This window comes from Podarcis muralis, chromosome 6 (genome assembly GCF_964188315.1).
Source record: "Podarcis muralis chromosome 6, rPodMur119.hap1.1, whole genome shotgun sequence".
Taxonomy (NCBI): domain Eukaryota; kingdom Metazoa; phylum Chordata; class Lepidosauria; order Squamata; family Lacertidae; genus Podarcis; species Podarcis muralis.
In genome coordinates, this window is record NC_135660.1 from 60,380,930 (window position 1) to 60,398,329 (window position 17,400).

Here is a 17,400-nt window from a genome sequence, read left to right on the forward strand (position 1 = left end):
GGGGGGTTGCTCCCTCCTACCCTAGACCAGACTTCTTTTTATTGAGAACGAATTGCATCCCAGGAGGCATAGAACACAACATAGACAGGTGATTGAAATACACTGTTTGAAAATCAGCTTGAAAGTTGTAATATGATTTAGTCTGGGGGGAAAGTGACCATGGATAGCCAATACTTCTTGCTCAACACAAGACCACTTCTTAAATCAGTGTCCCCACCTCAAAAGTATGTTTTTATTTAAAGTCCACTGTTGGGCAAGACCTTTAGGACAAACCAAAAAGCTGAAAAAATGTGGCAAGTTTTCCAGTTCACCAGAACTTTTTCAGGCAAGATGGTACACACAGCATGAGATACTGAGACAAGGGAAATTAGAAAGAAATACACCCCTAAAGTACCCAAATTAGGCTGGCTATTGCAGCCCTGAGGTCAGATTGTAGACTCAGTTCCAAGATGGAAATTACTGGCTTTCATAATGTGTGAACCAACTACCTGCAAATTGCAGTTCAAATTGTCCGAGTTCATGGATCAGCATTTGGGTGTTATTGTGTCATCCTGGGCTATTCAGATGGGGAGAACTGCATTGTCCTTGGCATAATAGCTATCAGAGAAAGTTTGATGTTTCTTCAATCCCATCCTACAGACTCGTGAGCAGCTTCAAGCAGAAATCCACAGATCCCAGGCTCAGATAGATGACCTAGAAAAGGCACTTGCGGAGCAAGGACAGGTAATAGATGCATCATATCAAATGCATCATAGCAGTCCAGTATTCAGTACATGTTTAGCTATGTGCAAATACATCCACCCTCATGTATTCCTTGGCCTGCAGCCTTCTTCATTCAACGTTTTCCTTTTAAGAGTTTGAGAAAATTGTTCTTGTAATCAGTCCTGACAGATTTTCTCAAGGCCTCCAAGGCACAGTCCAGGCACCTTCTAGGTCCTTTCTTGGGCTGATTTACTGGAATAAGCTTAACTCCAAGATTTACTTCTACAAGTCTGGCTTTGATTGGGTTATATATTTTGAGGGCAGCTCAATATTTAATCTCTTGCACCTAGGTTTGAGGTCCCAATCTACCAGACTGTCCACAATTCTCTGGTTTTGGCAGGTTTATTACTTTACTGTGGTAGTATACATTGCAGGGGCTTTCCCTATCCTTCATTCTGGCTTTTTGGCACTTCTGATCCTCTCCCTATGTGTTGAGCACATAATTAATCTAAGGGAGGGCTCCAAAAACAAGGATGATAAAGCACTCCAGAAATAGTTGGTTTCACTTCTGCACTTCTCAAGAGAGGCAGCCTACATGCTATTTAAAATGTGTCTTGACTCAACACAGTCAGGAAGCCAATGTCCTGCTCACACTTCTCTCCTGGGAAATCATATGCCTCCTATTGATTTCTGCCCGTGGCTGTGTTCACATGTAAGCATGTATACATGAATGTGCTGGCTCCTGGGGAGAGCACTGAAGCCACTTTGCTCCTCTTCAGCCCTTTCAGCTTAGCGCAGCAGCTAAGCCAAGGTTCTCAGCTCCAAGATTTGTTTTTGGCTTCAGTTCCTGGTTAAGGAGGAAGGAATTTAGTTGTGTTAAGATGACATGGTAAACTAAACTTTGGCTCAGTTGTTGCACCATGCTGAGCTAAGAGGCCCAGGGACAAAGCAAAGCAGCTGTGAGCTCCTCCTCTCCTATCTTGGTAACCATTGGGTGAACCAAGCCAGTGTTAGGAATTGAATGTTGCCAGTGTTTTTTCAGTAATATTAATGTGTCCCCCCCCCCCCAAGGATATGAAGTGGATTGAAGAAAAGCAAGCATTATACCGAAGAAATCAAGAGCTTGTAGAAAAGGTACATTTTTGGACACTTCTATTCAGAGAATAAAAATCCAATACTTACATGCAAAAGTGTAATCAAAGATTAATAATAAAGAACATTCACATCATATGTGAACTAAAAGGGAGTTTAATGGACTAGGTGTGCATTAGTTTTCATTACAACAAGAAAAGGTGGTATTTTCTCATGAAGTACGTAATAGATCTGTCGTTATGTATGTAGTATCATAAAGTGTAATCCCTTTGCTTTTCCAGATAAAACAGATGGAGGTAGAAGAGGCTCGGTTAAAGCATGATGTTCAGGATGCTAAAGATCAAAACGAACTCTTGGAATTTAGGATATTAGAACTGGAAGTGAGTAAGGGCCACAGAGGCTTTCCAGTTTGCTTTGTCGTGATGAGAGGTGGGTATGCATAGCTGTAATCGGAGCATTTGGCAACCAACAATTCGGTAACTACAGTGAGTTCTTTCATGAAGCAAGAGTGACAGATCTATGCTGCCGGTCAGCAGCAATCACACTTTTAACAACTTGGTGGCAAATATTACAGAACATCTGCCTTTGTGCTGAGTCAGATAGCATCGCTATGGAGATAATGTAAAAGGAACTAATGCATGCCAAGCATCACTTCCATCATGCTTTCCCTTGATCGGTCCTGCACCACCCTTTGCTACATCTGCAGATGTAATAGTAGTGACTTGCTATAATGCAGCACCATGAATGATATTGCTCAACATGCAGGCTGAACACCCCCTGGTTGTGACATGATGCTACTGCAATGATCCTTTTAATCAAAACCCAGGCTGTGTGCACAATATACATTAACGTAGCATTTCCCACCCACCCCAAATAATTATAGGAACAACAGTTTTCTAAGGGTGCTGAGAATTGTAGCTTTGTGAGAGTTCGTGAAAGCTCATTCTTAATTAAGCTGATGAGAAAGCAACACAGTTTTGGTTTGATTACAGGAGCGAGAGAGAAGATCTCCAGCTATCAATTTCCATCACATTCCTTTTACTGAAGGGAAAAGCCCCCTCCAGGTCTACTGTGAGGCAGAAGGAGTAACAGTAAGTCATTCTTATTTTCTTTTTTCTGTGTTACTGCTTCATCTCAACAAAGCATTGTGCATTTTTCTGACATTCTGTGCCTTGTGTACCTCTCTCTTGTTAGGACATACTAGTAGCAGAATTGATGAAAAAATTGGACATTTTAGGGGATAACGCCGTAAGTGTATGTTCATTTAATAAATTGTGCATGTTCCTACTAGTATGTTTTGTCCTTTTGTCCAGATAACATTAAATAACCTCAAGCATCTTTTAATTAGCATCCATTTTTAAAAAATGCTTTTCTTACATTTTGTTTGGGACAAGTCAATACAGGCCAATATTTGCATGCCCTTTGCTATTATATGCCAATAAGGTCCTTTATGGTTTTTACCACACCACCTTAATGTTGGCTATTTAATTTTATGCTTACTTTTCTTAAAAAAAGCAAAATCAATTCATGAGTGGGCGCACTCTTTCTATTTCCCCCTAACGCTTTCCCGGTCTTTGTTTTTTGCTTCTTTTGCCAAGTATTTTAATAATTTTGAGAATTTCGCTCTGTCAAATAGAATAGATTCAAGATAGAGCCTAAGGTGAACTAAATTAAAATCATTTCTTGAAAAAATGGTACAAAATTTTGCTACATAAATTCCTATTTCCTGGGTCAAACTCTTTAGTTTACTACTGACCCCGTGTAAGTTACAAGTGAATTTTGCTGGACTGCTTGTTGGTTTATTTGATGATCCGCACAAAGATGGAGCCTGGCTGATTTCATCACTCCCATTGAAATCGGTGGGATTTAAGTGTGCTTTGTCATTTTGCTGTCTATTTCAGGAGTTGCTGGCGCCATGGGGAAGGGCCACTCCACCTACAGCAGCATTGCTGCTACTTACTGGGGGCGGGGGCAAGGCAGTGGAAGCTTGTGGGCACACCAGTGCAAATGCTGGACTGGCTCCACCAGCCCAACTGCATGCCGCCAACTCTTCTGCCACTCTGCCCTGCCCTCATGCCATCCCTGAAAGTGGGAGCAGTGGCACAACACCACCCACTACTGCTGGCTTCTTCTGTATCATGCTTGTAGATCTCAGTTGCAGTTTTCTTCTGTATGCTTACGATTTCTCTAAAGGAGCTGTGTAGAAGACTTTGGCTATATGTAGAACCTCCCTGTGTGCAAAAAAGAGGTGCTCTTTGGGAAGCAGGGCTAGGTCATGTGAGGCATGGAGCTGCTGTATCTCAATAAGTCTTTTTCCTTTTGCTCCATAATATCTAGGTTAGAGAGGGGGGGGACCTGTGGTCCTCCAGGTGTCATGGGACACAACTCCCATCTCATCCCTGAGCCTTGTCCTTCCTGGCTGGGGCTGGTAGGAATTGAGTCTGACAATAGGTTCCTCCTTCCTGATCTAGGAAAACACAGCGTGCGATGTGATGCCACTATGCCGAGAGCTGCTCTGCTCTCCTGACATAATTTGGCTATGGCAAAAAGATGAAAAGGCATGTGCTCTGATGACAATTCTGTTTTGTTCTTGCTGCAGAACCTAACGAATGACGAACAAGTAGTTGTTATACAAGCGCGGACTGTTTTGACACTGGCCGAAAAGGTAATGAGCATGGTCCCCGTCCCCCCATTCTGAGAGATATTCAGTGAGTGTTTTCTCTGGTATAGCACAGTCATGATCAGTGGAAGTATAGTGGTAGGACTGGTATTTTTCCACTCCTCATCCACCCAGCATTCAAAGCTGTTTCTAAGATGAAGAATGCTTCCATACAGGTGTTTATTGTGAAAATGGTACTTTTCACACATGCAGGTTTTTTGCTGCACCCACAATGTTATTGGCCTAAAAATGCTAGCTTTGTTCATGCCCCCCCCCCAATTTAATTCAGATTTACCCTTTCTGGGGAAAATCAAATAAGTAAAAAAACAAAAACAAACAACAACAGCCCTGGTACCAATGCCCAATATGCAGTATGTCAACAATTCATTTGAAAATTAAGGAAGCACCCCTGGACTACACATTACTTAGCAGATGCTGATTGAAATGGCCCCCATGCATTTCTCTTCCCCATGGCACCACCAGAACATGTAGAATAGTGCATCAGAAGGCAATTTCTTCCCTCAAGGTGAAGCATTTTTATACTAGCACTACAATGTGTAGCACATATATTGGGACACTCTTGTTCTCGAAGAAGAGCTACAGAGAATCATAGACATGTAGAGTTGGAAGGGATCTTGAGGGTCCAACCCCTGGCAATCCAGAAATCTTGCCCACAGCTGTCCCTGGGTGGGCCCAAATTACCAACCTTCTGGTTCACAGTCAGATGCAGATGGTGCTGAGATGATGCCCCTAGGGCGGCCATTGCAATTGGCACCTGCATGATTAAGGCAACAGTAAGCTAAAGAATAAGGGACGCAGGTGGCGCTGTGGGTTAAACCACAGAGCCTAGGGCTTGCTGATCAGAAGGTTGGTGGTTCAAATCCCTGCGACAAGGTGAGCTCCCGTTGCTCGGTCCCTGCTCCTTTCAACCTAGCAATTCAAAAGCACGTCAAAGTGCAAGTAGATAAATAGGTACCGCTCCTGTGGGAAGGTAAACAGCGTTCCCGTGCGCTGCTCTGGTTCGCCAGAAGTGGCTTTGTCATGCTGGCCACATGACCCGGAAGCTGTACGCTGGCTCCCTTGGCCAATAAAGCAAGATGAGTGCTGCAACCCCAGAGTTGTCCGAGACTGGACCTAATGGTCAGGGGTCGCTTTACCTTTACCATTTAAGCTAAAGAATACCTTATGAATTGGTTAACGTTGTAAAGGGTCATTTCCATTTGAATGCTATTCCTTAGAAATGTCTATGACAGTTGAATTTATACAAGTGGGACCTGTAACGAACGGGCACAGTGTGGAGTACTCCTGTTCATTGCGCCACCTTTCAGGGCACTCCATTGCATTTACACACAGCCCTCCAATTTCTGTTCCCCTACCTTATACAGATATTCAGCATTCTTTGGCCATGAGCATGCTCAGTTCTTGTGAGTTGATTTCATGTTCTCCAAAGCATGCTGATAGCTCTCTTTTGTCCTTGGTAGCCCCATTTTGACTACATAGCTGTCATAACTCAGCACTTCATTTTGCTGTTCATAATACCCTATGGGCAGCAGTCTTAAGCACGGTCAAGACAAGGGGTAGGGATCTTTTTTCAGAACAATGGCCACATGCTCACCCGGACAATCTGAGGTTCCACACTTCTGTTCAACAGCAAATGCAATACTCAGAATACCCTCATTGCATTCTTGGTAATCATTACCATACTCAAGGAACTAGTTGATCATTTTGTTGTCTTTTGTTTGTGGTTTATAAGCTAGCAATATACTGGAACATCTTTGTTTTGTGTCTAATTGATCAGTAATATGAGAGCAATAATAAAAGAGAACTTCTGACAACTACTCATTTGTCAAATCTGCACATCTGACTTGGATTTTTTTCTCATCATGTCTATGTAGTGGCTGCAGCAGATAGAAGTAACAGAATCAGCTCTACAGCAGAAGATGATAGATCTAGAAAACGAAAAGGTAATACAAGAACTTATACAAAAAATTAAAAATGAATCCCACATAGCACATAGAAAAATAGCCAGTATAACCGAAATCTCTTTCCATCTTTAGGAACTATTTAGTAAACAAAAAGGATATTTGGATGATGAACTTGATTACAGGAAGCAGTCCTTAGACCAAGCACATAAGGTAAGTTGAATTCTTGGAAGATTAAATTCTTGGAAGATTCAAACAACCTGAATGAGAGTGACCATTCCATATTCCATCGGCTGATAGAAGCCTTTTAGTTAAAATTGAGAGCTGAAGAACAGATGTTACAGACTTGGTTTCATGACTTAATGGAGTATTTCATCCAAAGTAAGTCCCAGTTACTCTCTGATTGTGTCATGAGTCTTCAAAGATTATGATCAACTCAGTCAGTGCTAGGGAATAGGGGATACTGCTTTAACAAAATACTCTTTGTTTTAGGAACTGCATTGCTGCTACAATTTCTCTTAAGAAAAATACCGGAGTTTTAACTAAGGCAGTTTGCAAATGCCCTTTCATGTTAAGAAGAGGCAGTGATTCTGAGTACATGGCAAAAGAGATCACGAGAGGTGGTTTGGTACAAAAAGCAGGAAGGGGTTTCCCTCCCTGGCATTAAGGCAAAATGAAAGGGAAAGTTTTCCATACTTAATTTCTTCCACTCTGCTTTCAAAGGTACAAAAGCTGGATCAGTAAGAATGTTGGCAACGAGAAGTTTATCGCTGCAAGCCTGAGAAGTGTCCATTGATAAACATATCTGAGGGACATAACATAGCTGATTAACCCTCTGTGCTCCCCTCTTTCTAGCACAGAGACTCAGGTTATCATGCTTCCACATTATTATGCGCACATAACAATATGTCAGGGATTATGAACTGATGTGTGAAATGAAAGCTCCCTGCAGACTTTGCCTAACGCACAGAAGGGATTTCTGCATTATCTTAGACAGGGCAACACCACAGCGCATTCTCTGTATTATTGTCGGAGAAGTGGCAGAAATATGGAAATAATTTTATATCAAACACATTCCACCCACACCTTTAAAAGTGAGAGGAAGAGGCTTATCCAGAATACACCGAGGACTTTTATTCCTCATGAATAAAAGGCTCTCCCTGCTATCTATGCGTATTCCAGTGAAACTATCTAGTGGGTGGTGGCTGGTGACAAGCAGTCATGGAGGCGTTTGTTGTTTTCTAGGACCTAGTGCTGCTTGTTCAACAATGCATGTCCATTTAAATAAAAATAGAATGATTAGGAGTTTAACTGGAAGTACTCAATTTAGGCAGACATGGCACCACCCAACTACCCACCACTCTTGCACAGCTATATCAGCAGCAAAGGAAGACTTTGATGCAAAATGGGTCTCCTTCTTGCACTCAGACACTATGTTGTCTCCAGAGCTCCCCACCCCCATTTCCATTGAATTTATTGCTGTTGTCATTTCATTTATGAATCTCCTTTTTCATAATATGCCTCAAGGTGATCTGCAGTCATAAAATAAAATAAAATACAGTGGTACCTCGGGTTAAGTACTTAATTCGTTCCGGAGGTCCGTTCTTAACCTGAAACTGTTCTTAACCTGAAGCACCACTTTAGCTAATGGGGCCTCCTGCTGCCGCCGCGCCACCGGAGCACAATTTCTGTTCTGTTCTGTTCATCCTGAAGCAAAGTTCTTAACCCGAGGTACTATTTCTGGGTTAGCGGAGTCTGTAACCTGAAGCGTATGTAACCTGAAGCGTATCTAACCCGAGGTACCACTGTAAAATAAAAAATCAGTGGAGGTAGTTTTTAAACAGTACAGAACTGCCCCCCCCCCAATAGAAAGTAGACATTTAAGGCAGAGACCTTTTCACCCTACTGGAAAAGCTTGTTGAAACAAAAATGGCCTATGTTGTTTCCACAAAGCACAAACTGTGTGTGCCTGGGGATGCTGTTCCACAGAACAGGGGCAGCCACACTGAAAACTCTGCCCCAAGATTCTGTGGAGTGGACTTCTGATCTCTTTGGAAGCTTGAAAAGAAGCTCTCTGACAAACCACAGTAACCTACTGGGTATAAAGGGGTAAGGGGGTTTCTCAAGTAACTTGGAGCTGAGCTGCATATGTTTGTGTCTTCCATGTCAGTACCAACACCTTGAACTTGACCTGGTATCAGACCGGCAGCCAGTGCAATTCCTTCAAGCAAGGTGTGATATGCTGGTGGTGGTTTGCCCTCACAAGCAATCTGTCGACCATGTTTTGCACTAGCTATTGAAATCTCCCTCTTCACCACACCTTACCTAATGGATATTTCAGACCCACTCTCTTGCTAGACTCAGGGTACTTCCAAATGGGGGCTTAATATTGCACAAAGGACTTACAGTTATTAGAAAAAGGGTTTTGGCAGCTGGGTTTCTTTTTAAAAAAAACTTAGCAGATTTTCCACAGAAAGGACAAAACCAGATTAAATTAGTTACGAACAGGGTCTGATATTTGGGTGGCGATGATATTGTACGAGGTGAATAAAAACTGGCTTTCATGAGCACAATAAGCATCCACAGCAAAGGAACAAAAGGGAAAACACCACAGAGCAAGTATTGCAAGAGCGTAATGCAAATAACAAGCCTCACAGTGAACAAATCATTTCCCCCTTTCATTTAGCACATTTTAGAATTGGAAGCCATGCTTTACGATGCCCTGCAGCAGGAAGCGGGAGCCAAAATGTCCGAAATCCTCTCGGAAGACGAAAGAGAGAAGCTGAAGAACGCTGTGGAACAATGGAAGCGTCAGGTGATGAGTGAGCTCCGTGAAAGGGATGCCCAGATCCTCCGTGAACGAATGGAGCACATTCAGCATGCGCAACAGGTATGCTTTGGGCAGGAGGAAATGCTCCAATGCTTCTGAATACCCCTTGCTGGAAACCATAGGAGAGGAGAGTGCCATTGCGCTTGTGTCCAGCTTGCAGGTTTCCCACATGCATCTGGGTGGACACAGGTTGCTGAACTAGATGGGCCCATTGGCCAGATCCAGCAGGACTTTTCTTATGTCCCTATGTTGAAGAAGCTCCCTCAAGCAGAGGAAAACCTGTGAAAGAGGTGCACTGGCTTTTCATAGCACCTGAGTTTCTTCCGCCCTGTTATATAGCAACAACTCAGGACCAAGTTACTTGAAAGACTGTCTGCAGCCACAGACCTGTAAGTTCATTCATGTGAACCAAGGCTCTGGAGGTATTGTGAAATTTATCAGAATTTTGTACATATCCAAGGAATCAGAGATGTCTGCATCACAGCCCCTAGCTAAGCCCCTTCCTGAAGTGTTTGAAAAGTTGTTCAGGTCAAAATGTTACTCCCCAGAATGGTAGTATTCACGCAGAATTTTACTTTTCACAGAGAATTAAAGAGCTAGAAGAAAGAATCGAAGCTCAAAAAAGACAAATAAAGGAATTAGAAGAAAAGGTATGTATAGTAATGACAACCCTGAAATATGTGAATGATAAGGTGTGCATATTGAAGTAGGATTTGTATATAACTATTTGCAACAGCCTCATTTAATGCTAGTCATTTTCCAAATGATCTGGTTGGACGGAGGAATTGCCTTGATCATTACCTGCTCAGTCACACGTGTTATTAAGAACATTCATACGGGGTTGTAGAAAAGGGATGGTTTCTTACTCAATTGGCATTTTGGCTTCTGGAAGTCAAATCATGATTCTTCAAGCACAAATATGTTTTTATATAATTTGTTTCATTTTAGTTTATGTATGTTACAGCCAGCATGGTGTAGTAGTTATGGTATTGGACTAGGACTTGGGATACAATGGTTTAAATCCCCACTCAACCATGGAGATCTCTGGGTGACCTTGGGGCAGTCAATCTCTCTCAGCCTAATCAACAGAGGTTGATTAGGACTGTTGTCAAGCTACAATGGGGTGGTGCTAGTTGTGGTGGGAAGAACTCTGTATGCCACACTGAGTTCCTTGGAGGAAAGGCAGGATATTCATATAATAAAATTCCCAGAATTCCTTTAAATATGTAGGGTGGATGCGGCCTCAGGGAAAGAACAGGTAGGAAGGCAACAGCCTGGAGACAATGGGGTATATCCAATGCAGCACTACGTTGAAGCCATTTAGTGGTATGCTTGTTCCGCTGGCAAAGTGTTTGGTGCCAGAGGAACATGGCTGTGCAAGAGGACATAAGAGCGGCCCTTACCCATCCTACCTGTCAAATCTGGCCCACAGGGAGTAAAAGAGATAAGGTTCTGGCCTGTCAGGCATTTCCCCTGCTGTGGAGGATTAACAAAAGTTAAAGGAGTTCTGTGTTTGACTTGCAGTAGCACCAAGGGGCTCACATTCTGGTCATGATGCAACATTCACGAGTTAGTGAATTTTATTTGGAGAAAAAATAAGAAGCAATGAAAAGGGCAAGGAATATGCATGTGTGAGAATGGGCCCCAGTAAATTCAGTGTGGCTTACTTCTGAACAGACATTTGTAGGACTACATAGTTAAAAATATAACTGTGCTATCCAGATACTAGACTTTCCCTGCTGCTAAAGGGATTAACATCACAGAGAGCATGAAATTTTAACTTGACATTGAATTGAGGAAGACGGCTGAGGGAAACCCAGCAAGATGGGTGGGGTATAAATAAATTATTATTATTATTATTATTATTATTATTATTATTATTATTATTATTAGCATCTGTATACTTTGATGAAAAGATGAAATGCAGCCATAAATTTCCCTTTTCACGTTACAGTATCAAACAATCTTTATTATGGTCAGAAACCAGACAACAGAAATAACAATAGTAACATGTATAACTACAATAGCACTGAGGGGCAGAAGCAATAGACAAAATCCATAATTTCACATATAACTCTTTTACATTAAAAGTTACACACCAGCAGATAAAGGCAGCAATCCAGAGACATTATGGGAAATTATGTGAAAGTAGAACTAAAGATTCATTTAACTTGTTTTCCCATCATTTTCTGAACCTCTTGGGTCCCAGTTTCAAGCCTCTTTCTCTCAGCCTTTCCCAACCTGATGCCCTCCAGATGTTTTGGCATCCAGTTCCATTAGCCCCAGTCTTTGTGGCCAGTGGTCAGGCAGGAATGATCAGAACTGTGGTTGAAAACTTCTGGAAGGCACCAAGTTGAGGATGTCTGCTCTACACTGTTCATGGACATGAAATGTATGGAAATGCTGATCAAATTGGAACTATGCCCTATTGCTGCTTATTTCATCTCTTTTCCCACAGACTGTTGTGCTTTGCTCTTATCTCGAGTTGTTGCTCGTTTCTCACTAGGCTTACTGTAATTTCTTTTTCTTTCTCTCTCTTTCCTTTCCCTTGTTTTCTCCCCTTTTTTAGTTTTTATTTTTGTTTTTATTTTTCTCTTTAGCTTTCATTCTTTGGTCATAGTACGCCTGCGCAACAGCAAGAGGTAAGTCTTTTGTTTCCCATTTCTCTCTTTCTCCTCTGCTTCCTGCTACGCTCTGGTTCTGTCGTCTCACAAAGCCAGTGTCAGAGACTGGGCAGAGGAGGAATGGTAGAGACCGCCTCCCTCGCCTGACCCTTCTAGAGAAGAAGACAGTTCAGAATTACAAGAGGGGTTTGAGGGAGATCACAGCTCAGAGGCAGATGAGGGGGAAAGCTGGGAAATAATGGGAGGGGAAGAAGACACACCAGAGGGGAGCCAGCCGACAGACATAATATCTTTAGAAAGCATTCCAGACCCCCCTCTCTCAGAACCCAGCGGGCATTGAAAGTAGGAGAGCAGAAAGCTCAGAGGCAGAAGGCACATTTTCAGGACCCATAGTGATGTCACATAATAAGAAAGTGGGAGGGGTGGCGACTTACTCGGAGCAACGCCATTACCCCAGGTGTCTGCATTTCTAAGCCTCTCTCTGTGTATATTGAATAAACAGCATTGGTAAGAACTTCCTTGTCTTATCCATTCCTGGCAACCTACCATGGGATCCTGGATCCTGTGACGCCTGACAGCCAGCTATGTAAAGCTGCATGTGATCTTGTAGAGCCTGGACTCATCCCGGTTGGCTTGCCAAAGAATCTGAAAGGCAAGGAGATGCTGTGCTTTCTAGATGACCTAGTGGACTTTGCTTTCAGATTAGAAATTCCAGAGCAGAAAAATTGTACTTAAATACTGAATTCAAGACTTCCCTAGAAAAAGTGAAGAAGATGAAATACCTTATCTGCTCCAAGAATTACTGTATGTTCATTTATGCTTTAGTCCAAGAAACAGTTATCTGGGAGCAAGTCTCATTGAACAAAGGGATGGATTCAGCTAAATAATTGTATTGCATTGGGGCTTCCTTCCCTCCCTGCCCACCCACCACCATATGTCCATGCACCTCCCCTAAATCAACTCTGGGATATAAGTAGAACCCAAAAATAGTATCTGGAAAAGGAGAGGGGGAATGGTTTCATCAGAAATGCTTACCGATGGAAAAATTGTAATAGTGCTGTGCTGAATTCCTCCCATAGCCCTATGAACCTGGGAGTAAGCCCTACTGGACGCCATTAGATTTTCTTCTAAGTATATATGCACGGGATTGTGCCATCAGTGTCTTAAATAACTTTAACAAAAATAGGCATTCATACTCAGAAATCAAATGACCAGTGCATGTATGATCCAATATGCTCCAGCTTGCTTTTCACTGAGTGTTTTGTTAAAATATTAATTTTTAAAGCCCAATTCATCAGTGGTTAGCTCACCCCTGTGGTACAGCCTGTGCCCAGATGGCAGCAGTGGGGCATCACAGCTGAGCCTGAGGCAGAAGCAGTTGGCTTCTCATCCTGTTCCTATAGGGTCCTCCTCAGCTGTGAAATTGCTGCCTTCTCCCTTCATCTTCCCCATTACTTGGGGAAGTAAGTTTATCTGAGGCAGAGGAAGGTAAACTGAAATGTGACCCAAAGGCGTGGGGTATGTGTTTGAGACACACAAAGGTATTGTTTCATACTACCTTTATAAGTAACTTTAGCTTCTATTGTATATATATTTTTCTTTCAGCCCAGAGAGAAATCTAGGAAATCTGTCTCATATGGAACACTATAACAATGGTAGCCAGTGCTGGAAAGGAAAGAGACATTGCCCTTTCAAGAAACTAGGCTGTGTACTGTATTCGGACATTAAAGACTGGAGATCTGCTCTTTTTGACCATTTTTATAAGGAACAACTTGTGTGGATTTTATTTTGGAGTGAAGTCTGATCTTCTGATAAGTGTAACTGTATAACTTTTTACAAACTAGTATTAGAATTGTCAAAGAAGAAAGCCAAAAAACAAACAAACCCCCAATTGATGAACAACTACTGGCTTCTCTCTAAGGGAAGCCTTGACTTTGCTGCTCAAAAACAACTTCAGCTTTACATGAAAAGCAGTAAACTCATTCAGATGAAGTGGATATATTTTGGTTCCCTGCTAAGCAGGCAGTAAACTGCTTCTGTAAAGAAGTGAACATGTCCTGTTTTGTACTTCGGTCCTTTGTACTGTATTCATAGTTGCTTAAATACTACACATCTTGAAGGAAGATTCTCAAAGAACTCCAGGCTGGCGAAAGTATGAATGCCTGAATGGATGAATGACAACAAAAACGGTACTGTATTTCAAAGTGTTTTTTAACCAATAGAAATGGGGAACTACACGCAATTGTATTTGGTGGTGATCATTTAAGAAATACATGTTTCATTTCCATTACACATGAAATCATTTATATGAAACCATTCCCAGGCATTAAAATGGGGGGCGGGAGAGAGATTTGTTCTAAAATTTCATTGAAGTTTGTCTACAGCGCTAGTAGAAAAACAGCACCATGATTAAGGTGTAATGCACTTGAATTCCTGGATGAAATGAAGCCAGCAACATCAGTGTACAGGGAAACTGAAGTGGGATTGAAATAAGAAATTAAAAATTACTTGGATCTGTAAGGTCTGTCCTGGAAAAATCTCTGAGAAGGTTAACTTACTATCATGAGAAAGCACAAGATCTCTTGGCTTGAATGTTGGTGGAAGTGTCACCTGAGAAGTGAAGAAACTGCAAGGATGCAAAACAGTGCACATAAAATTGCCAAGAGAAAAAGCAACCAATACTGGATATACAAAAGGCCTATACAGATATATTCTAAGACGAAGAAAAGAAGAGGAGAGACGAGGACAGAGTCAAAACACCAAATTTCCTGGAAATAAATTTGAAGCTCAAGGAGTTGCCCAAAGGTGAGAAGCTGATATTTTATGTACTCATTCACTACCTTACAAGCAAGCATTCTAATGGCCTATTCCTTATGCAAACCCATGTTGCTAAATGCTCAGTGGTTATCTAAAACCCATAACTATTTGTGTTTGGTTGGTTTATTTCATGCATTAACTATCTTCCAGTAAATGTGGAGGCTATTTTTTCTCCAGCTGAATTCTGAATCTGTAGGAAATTAGATAGATATATGTAAATATTAAGTCCTAGATGCCATGGCCCTGCTTGTGTTGCTTGCCAACGCTGCCTGCCACCCATGCATCACCAAACTCCACCCTACCCCACGGCTATTCCTTGGAGATGTGAAGTCTTGGATTCCAGTCAAAAAACCTGTTTTGAAACAAATGAGATAGCCCAAACTGCAATGAGTTAAAGTGGATTAAGAAGATAGCGCACTTAAGCACAATCTTTCCTAATGATATTGACTTAATAGTAGCTTCCACTCATTACTTCCTTGCTTCAGGAAGTAAGCACTGTGGCATTGCAGCCCATTCTAGTCATGTTTATTCAGATGTTAGTCCCACTGATTTCAGTGGGACTTACTCCCACATAAGATTGCATAGGACCACAGCCTAAATGCAGCTTGGCTTGTATGGCAGATCCCACTAAATTTCCATTGGGCTAAACTAGCTCACAGGCAAATATGTTGGTTTAAGTTGTTCCCACCAAAAATTACAAATCCAGTAGCACTTCTTGAAGTTGCTTGAATGCCAGCAGAGCAGCTGTTTTCTTCACTTAGGAGATGATCCCAAGCATATTTGATTACTGTGTAAGAAAGTAATGTCAAAAGCAACAGATTGATTTTAGAGTTACATGTACAGGTATTTAGAATACACAATGAACTTCATTCTTCTTTTATTTCCCATTCTACAGTCATCCACTTGAGGGAGCTCCAACCAATAATATGTGTTGTGTAGTGTTAAATACGTATCATTATCTCGTATTTAAAGGGTTTGGTAGATACCACACACCAAGTTGCAGCAATATTCCCAGGACTGTATCTGTTCAGGGTTCTAGCCAGTCAGTATTCCTTCCTCCATAATAGTCCTTTTCTATTCCCTCCCTCCATTTCTTTTTATTTTTTATTTGCATTTAATACTATGTAGCTATTGAGCATGTTCACTCCTTATCGAACTGTACTAATCCATGCAATAAGCTATTGGTTATACTTTGGTAGATGAGACACTGGAGTTTAGGTCAAGCACTCATTAAATTTAATTTACAACACAATGCCATACAAATATTACTCAGCAGTAAGTCCCACTAAGTTCCATGATACTTCCGAGTAAGTGTGTGCAATATTTCAGCCTCAATTTAAATAAATGTACATGCTATTCATCTAGAATATAGATACATTCTGACTTTTTTTTTCAAGTTTCATGTTATAAAATGTGGCAAGGTTAACAGTTTAGTAGATGAAAGCCACTTCTTGAAAGTAAAGAATATCTTTTGTAATATTATATGATTAATAACTGGGCAATCTGAACTATAGAGTATTCTCTGTTGCTTTACCAAACTTAATTCAACTTGAAATCCCATTGTGAAAACCTATACAGTGGTACCTCAGGTTAAGTACTTAATTCGTTCCGGAGGTCCGTTCTTAACCTGAAACTGTTCTTAACCTGAAGTACCACTTTAGCTACGGTAATGGGGCCTCCTGCTGCTGCTGCACCGCCGGAGCCCGATTTCTGTTCTTATCCTGAAGCAAAGTTCTTAACCTGAAGCACTATTTCTGGGTTAGCAGAGTATGTAACCAGAAGCGTATGTAACCTGAAGCACCACTGTATTTAAAAGATACATTGACCATCACATGGGCTCTATTTGTTTGCCACAGTAAACCTAGCTAACCATCAGGTGTGGGTGAGGGGGACCTTTGGCCCTTCAGATATTATTGAACTGCAATTCCCATCATCCTTGATTGTGTTTGTTGGGGCTGATGGGAATTGTAGTTCGGCAACATCTGGAGATGCAAGTGCTCCCCACACCTGGTTTACTGTGAAAATGCCTGTCTGGGCTGCCTTGCTCCTCACTCTAGTATGTGACCAAAACACAATCCCTGGCTTAGCATTACATCCAAACCTGGGGTTGTGATTTGTTTCATTCCAGATAAACCGTGATTGTTAAATCAAGAACAAATGCTGACTTACCACCATTGTTTATTTGGAGTGACACAATGCTATCTCATGCTTCATGGTTTGCTTCTTCCCAATACAAGAAGGGAGGAGTTAAGGGGCTGCAGTCTCCTCATGTCCAGTAAACGATGGTTTGCGGCTTACTGTGATGTGCAAAGGTGGTCGTTGTGATTAACAGAGCACTTGAGCTTCTCTTAGCTGTGTTGCTAATTGCTGAGAGGAAAGTGGATATCTTTTCAGACTGAAATGCAAGATATATTCTTGTTTAGTCGTTTAGTCATATCCGACTCTTCGTGACCCCATGGACCAGAGCACACCAGGCACTCCTGTCTTCCACTGCCTCTTGCAGTTTGGTCAAACTCATGCTGGTAGCTTCGAGAACACTGTCCAACCATCTCGTCCTCTGTAGTCCCCTTCTCTTTGTGCCCTCCATCTTTCCCAACATCAGGGTCTTTTCCAGGGAGTCTTCTCTTCTCATGAGGTGGCCAAAGTATTGGAGCCTCAGCTTCACGATCTGTCCTTCCAGTGAGCACTCAGAACAGATTGTGAAGCTGATATATTCTAACCTTTTTCAAATGACTTCTTCATTTAAAAAATGTG

General features: G+C 41.8%; 1 protein-coding gene across 11 annotated transcripts in view; it reads left to right on the plus strand.

Annotated features, from left to right (window-relative positions):
- Nucleotides 1-14,066, plus strand: part of JAKMIP3 (Janus kinase and microtubule interacting protein 3) — an 86,050-nt gene extending 71,984 nt beyond the window's left edge. For 6 of the 11 annotated variants that reach the window (XM_077930387.1, XM_077930388.1, XM_077930389.1 and 3 more), the window contains 11 exons: nucleotides 640-723; nucleotides 1,774-1,836; nucleotides 2,076-2,174; nucleotides 2,787-2,885; nucleotides 2,989-3,048; nucleotides 4,394-4,459; nucleotides 6,349-6,417; nucleotides 6,511-6,588; nucleotides 9,062-9,265; nucleotides 9,790-9,855; nucleotides 11,775-11,847. In XM_077930387.1, coding sequence (XP_077786513.1) covers nucleotides 640-723; nucleotides 1,774-1,836; nucleotides 2,076-2,174; nucleotides 2,787-2,885; nucleotides 2,989-3,048; nucleotides 4,394-4,459; nucleotides 6,349-6,417; nucleotides 6,511-6,588; nucleotides 9,062-9,265; nucleotides 9,790-9,855; nucleotides 11,775-11,825 — 939 coding nt within the window. In that variant the 3' untranslated portion in view covers nucleotides 11,826-11,847. Of the gene's footprint in view, nucleotides 1-639; nucleotides 724-1,773; nucleotides 1,837-2,075; nucleotides 2,175-2,786; nucleotides 2,886-2,988; nucleotides 3,049-4,393; nucleotides 4,460-6,348; nucleotides 6,418-6,510; nucleotides 6,589-9,061; nucleotides 9,266-9,789; nucleotides 9,856-11,774; nucleotides 11,848-13,434 lie in introns of those variants that run through there. The other 5 variants (XM_077930392.1, XM_077930393.1, XM_077930395.1 and 2 more) reach the window with 2 other exon arrangements.
- Nucleotides 14,067-17,400: the final 3,334 nt, after the last annotated feature.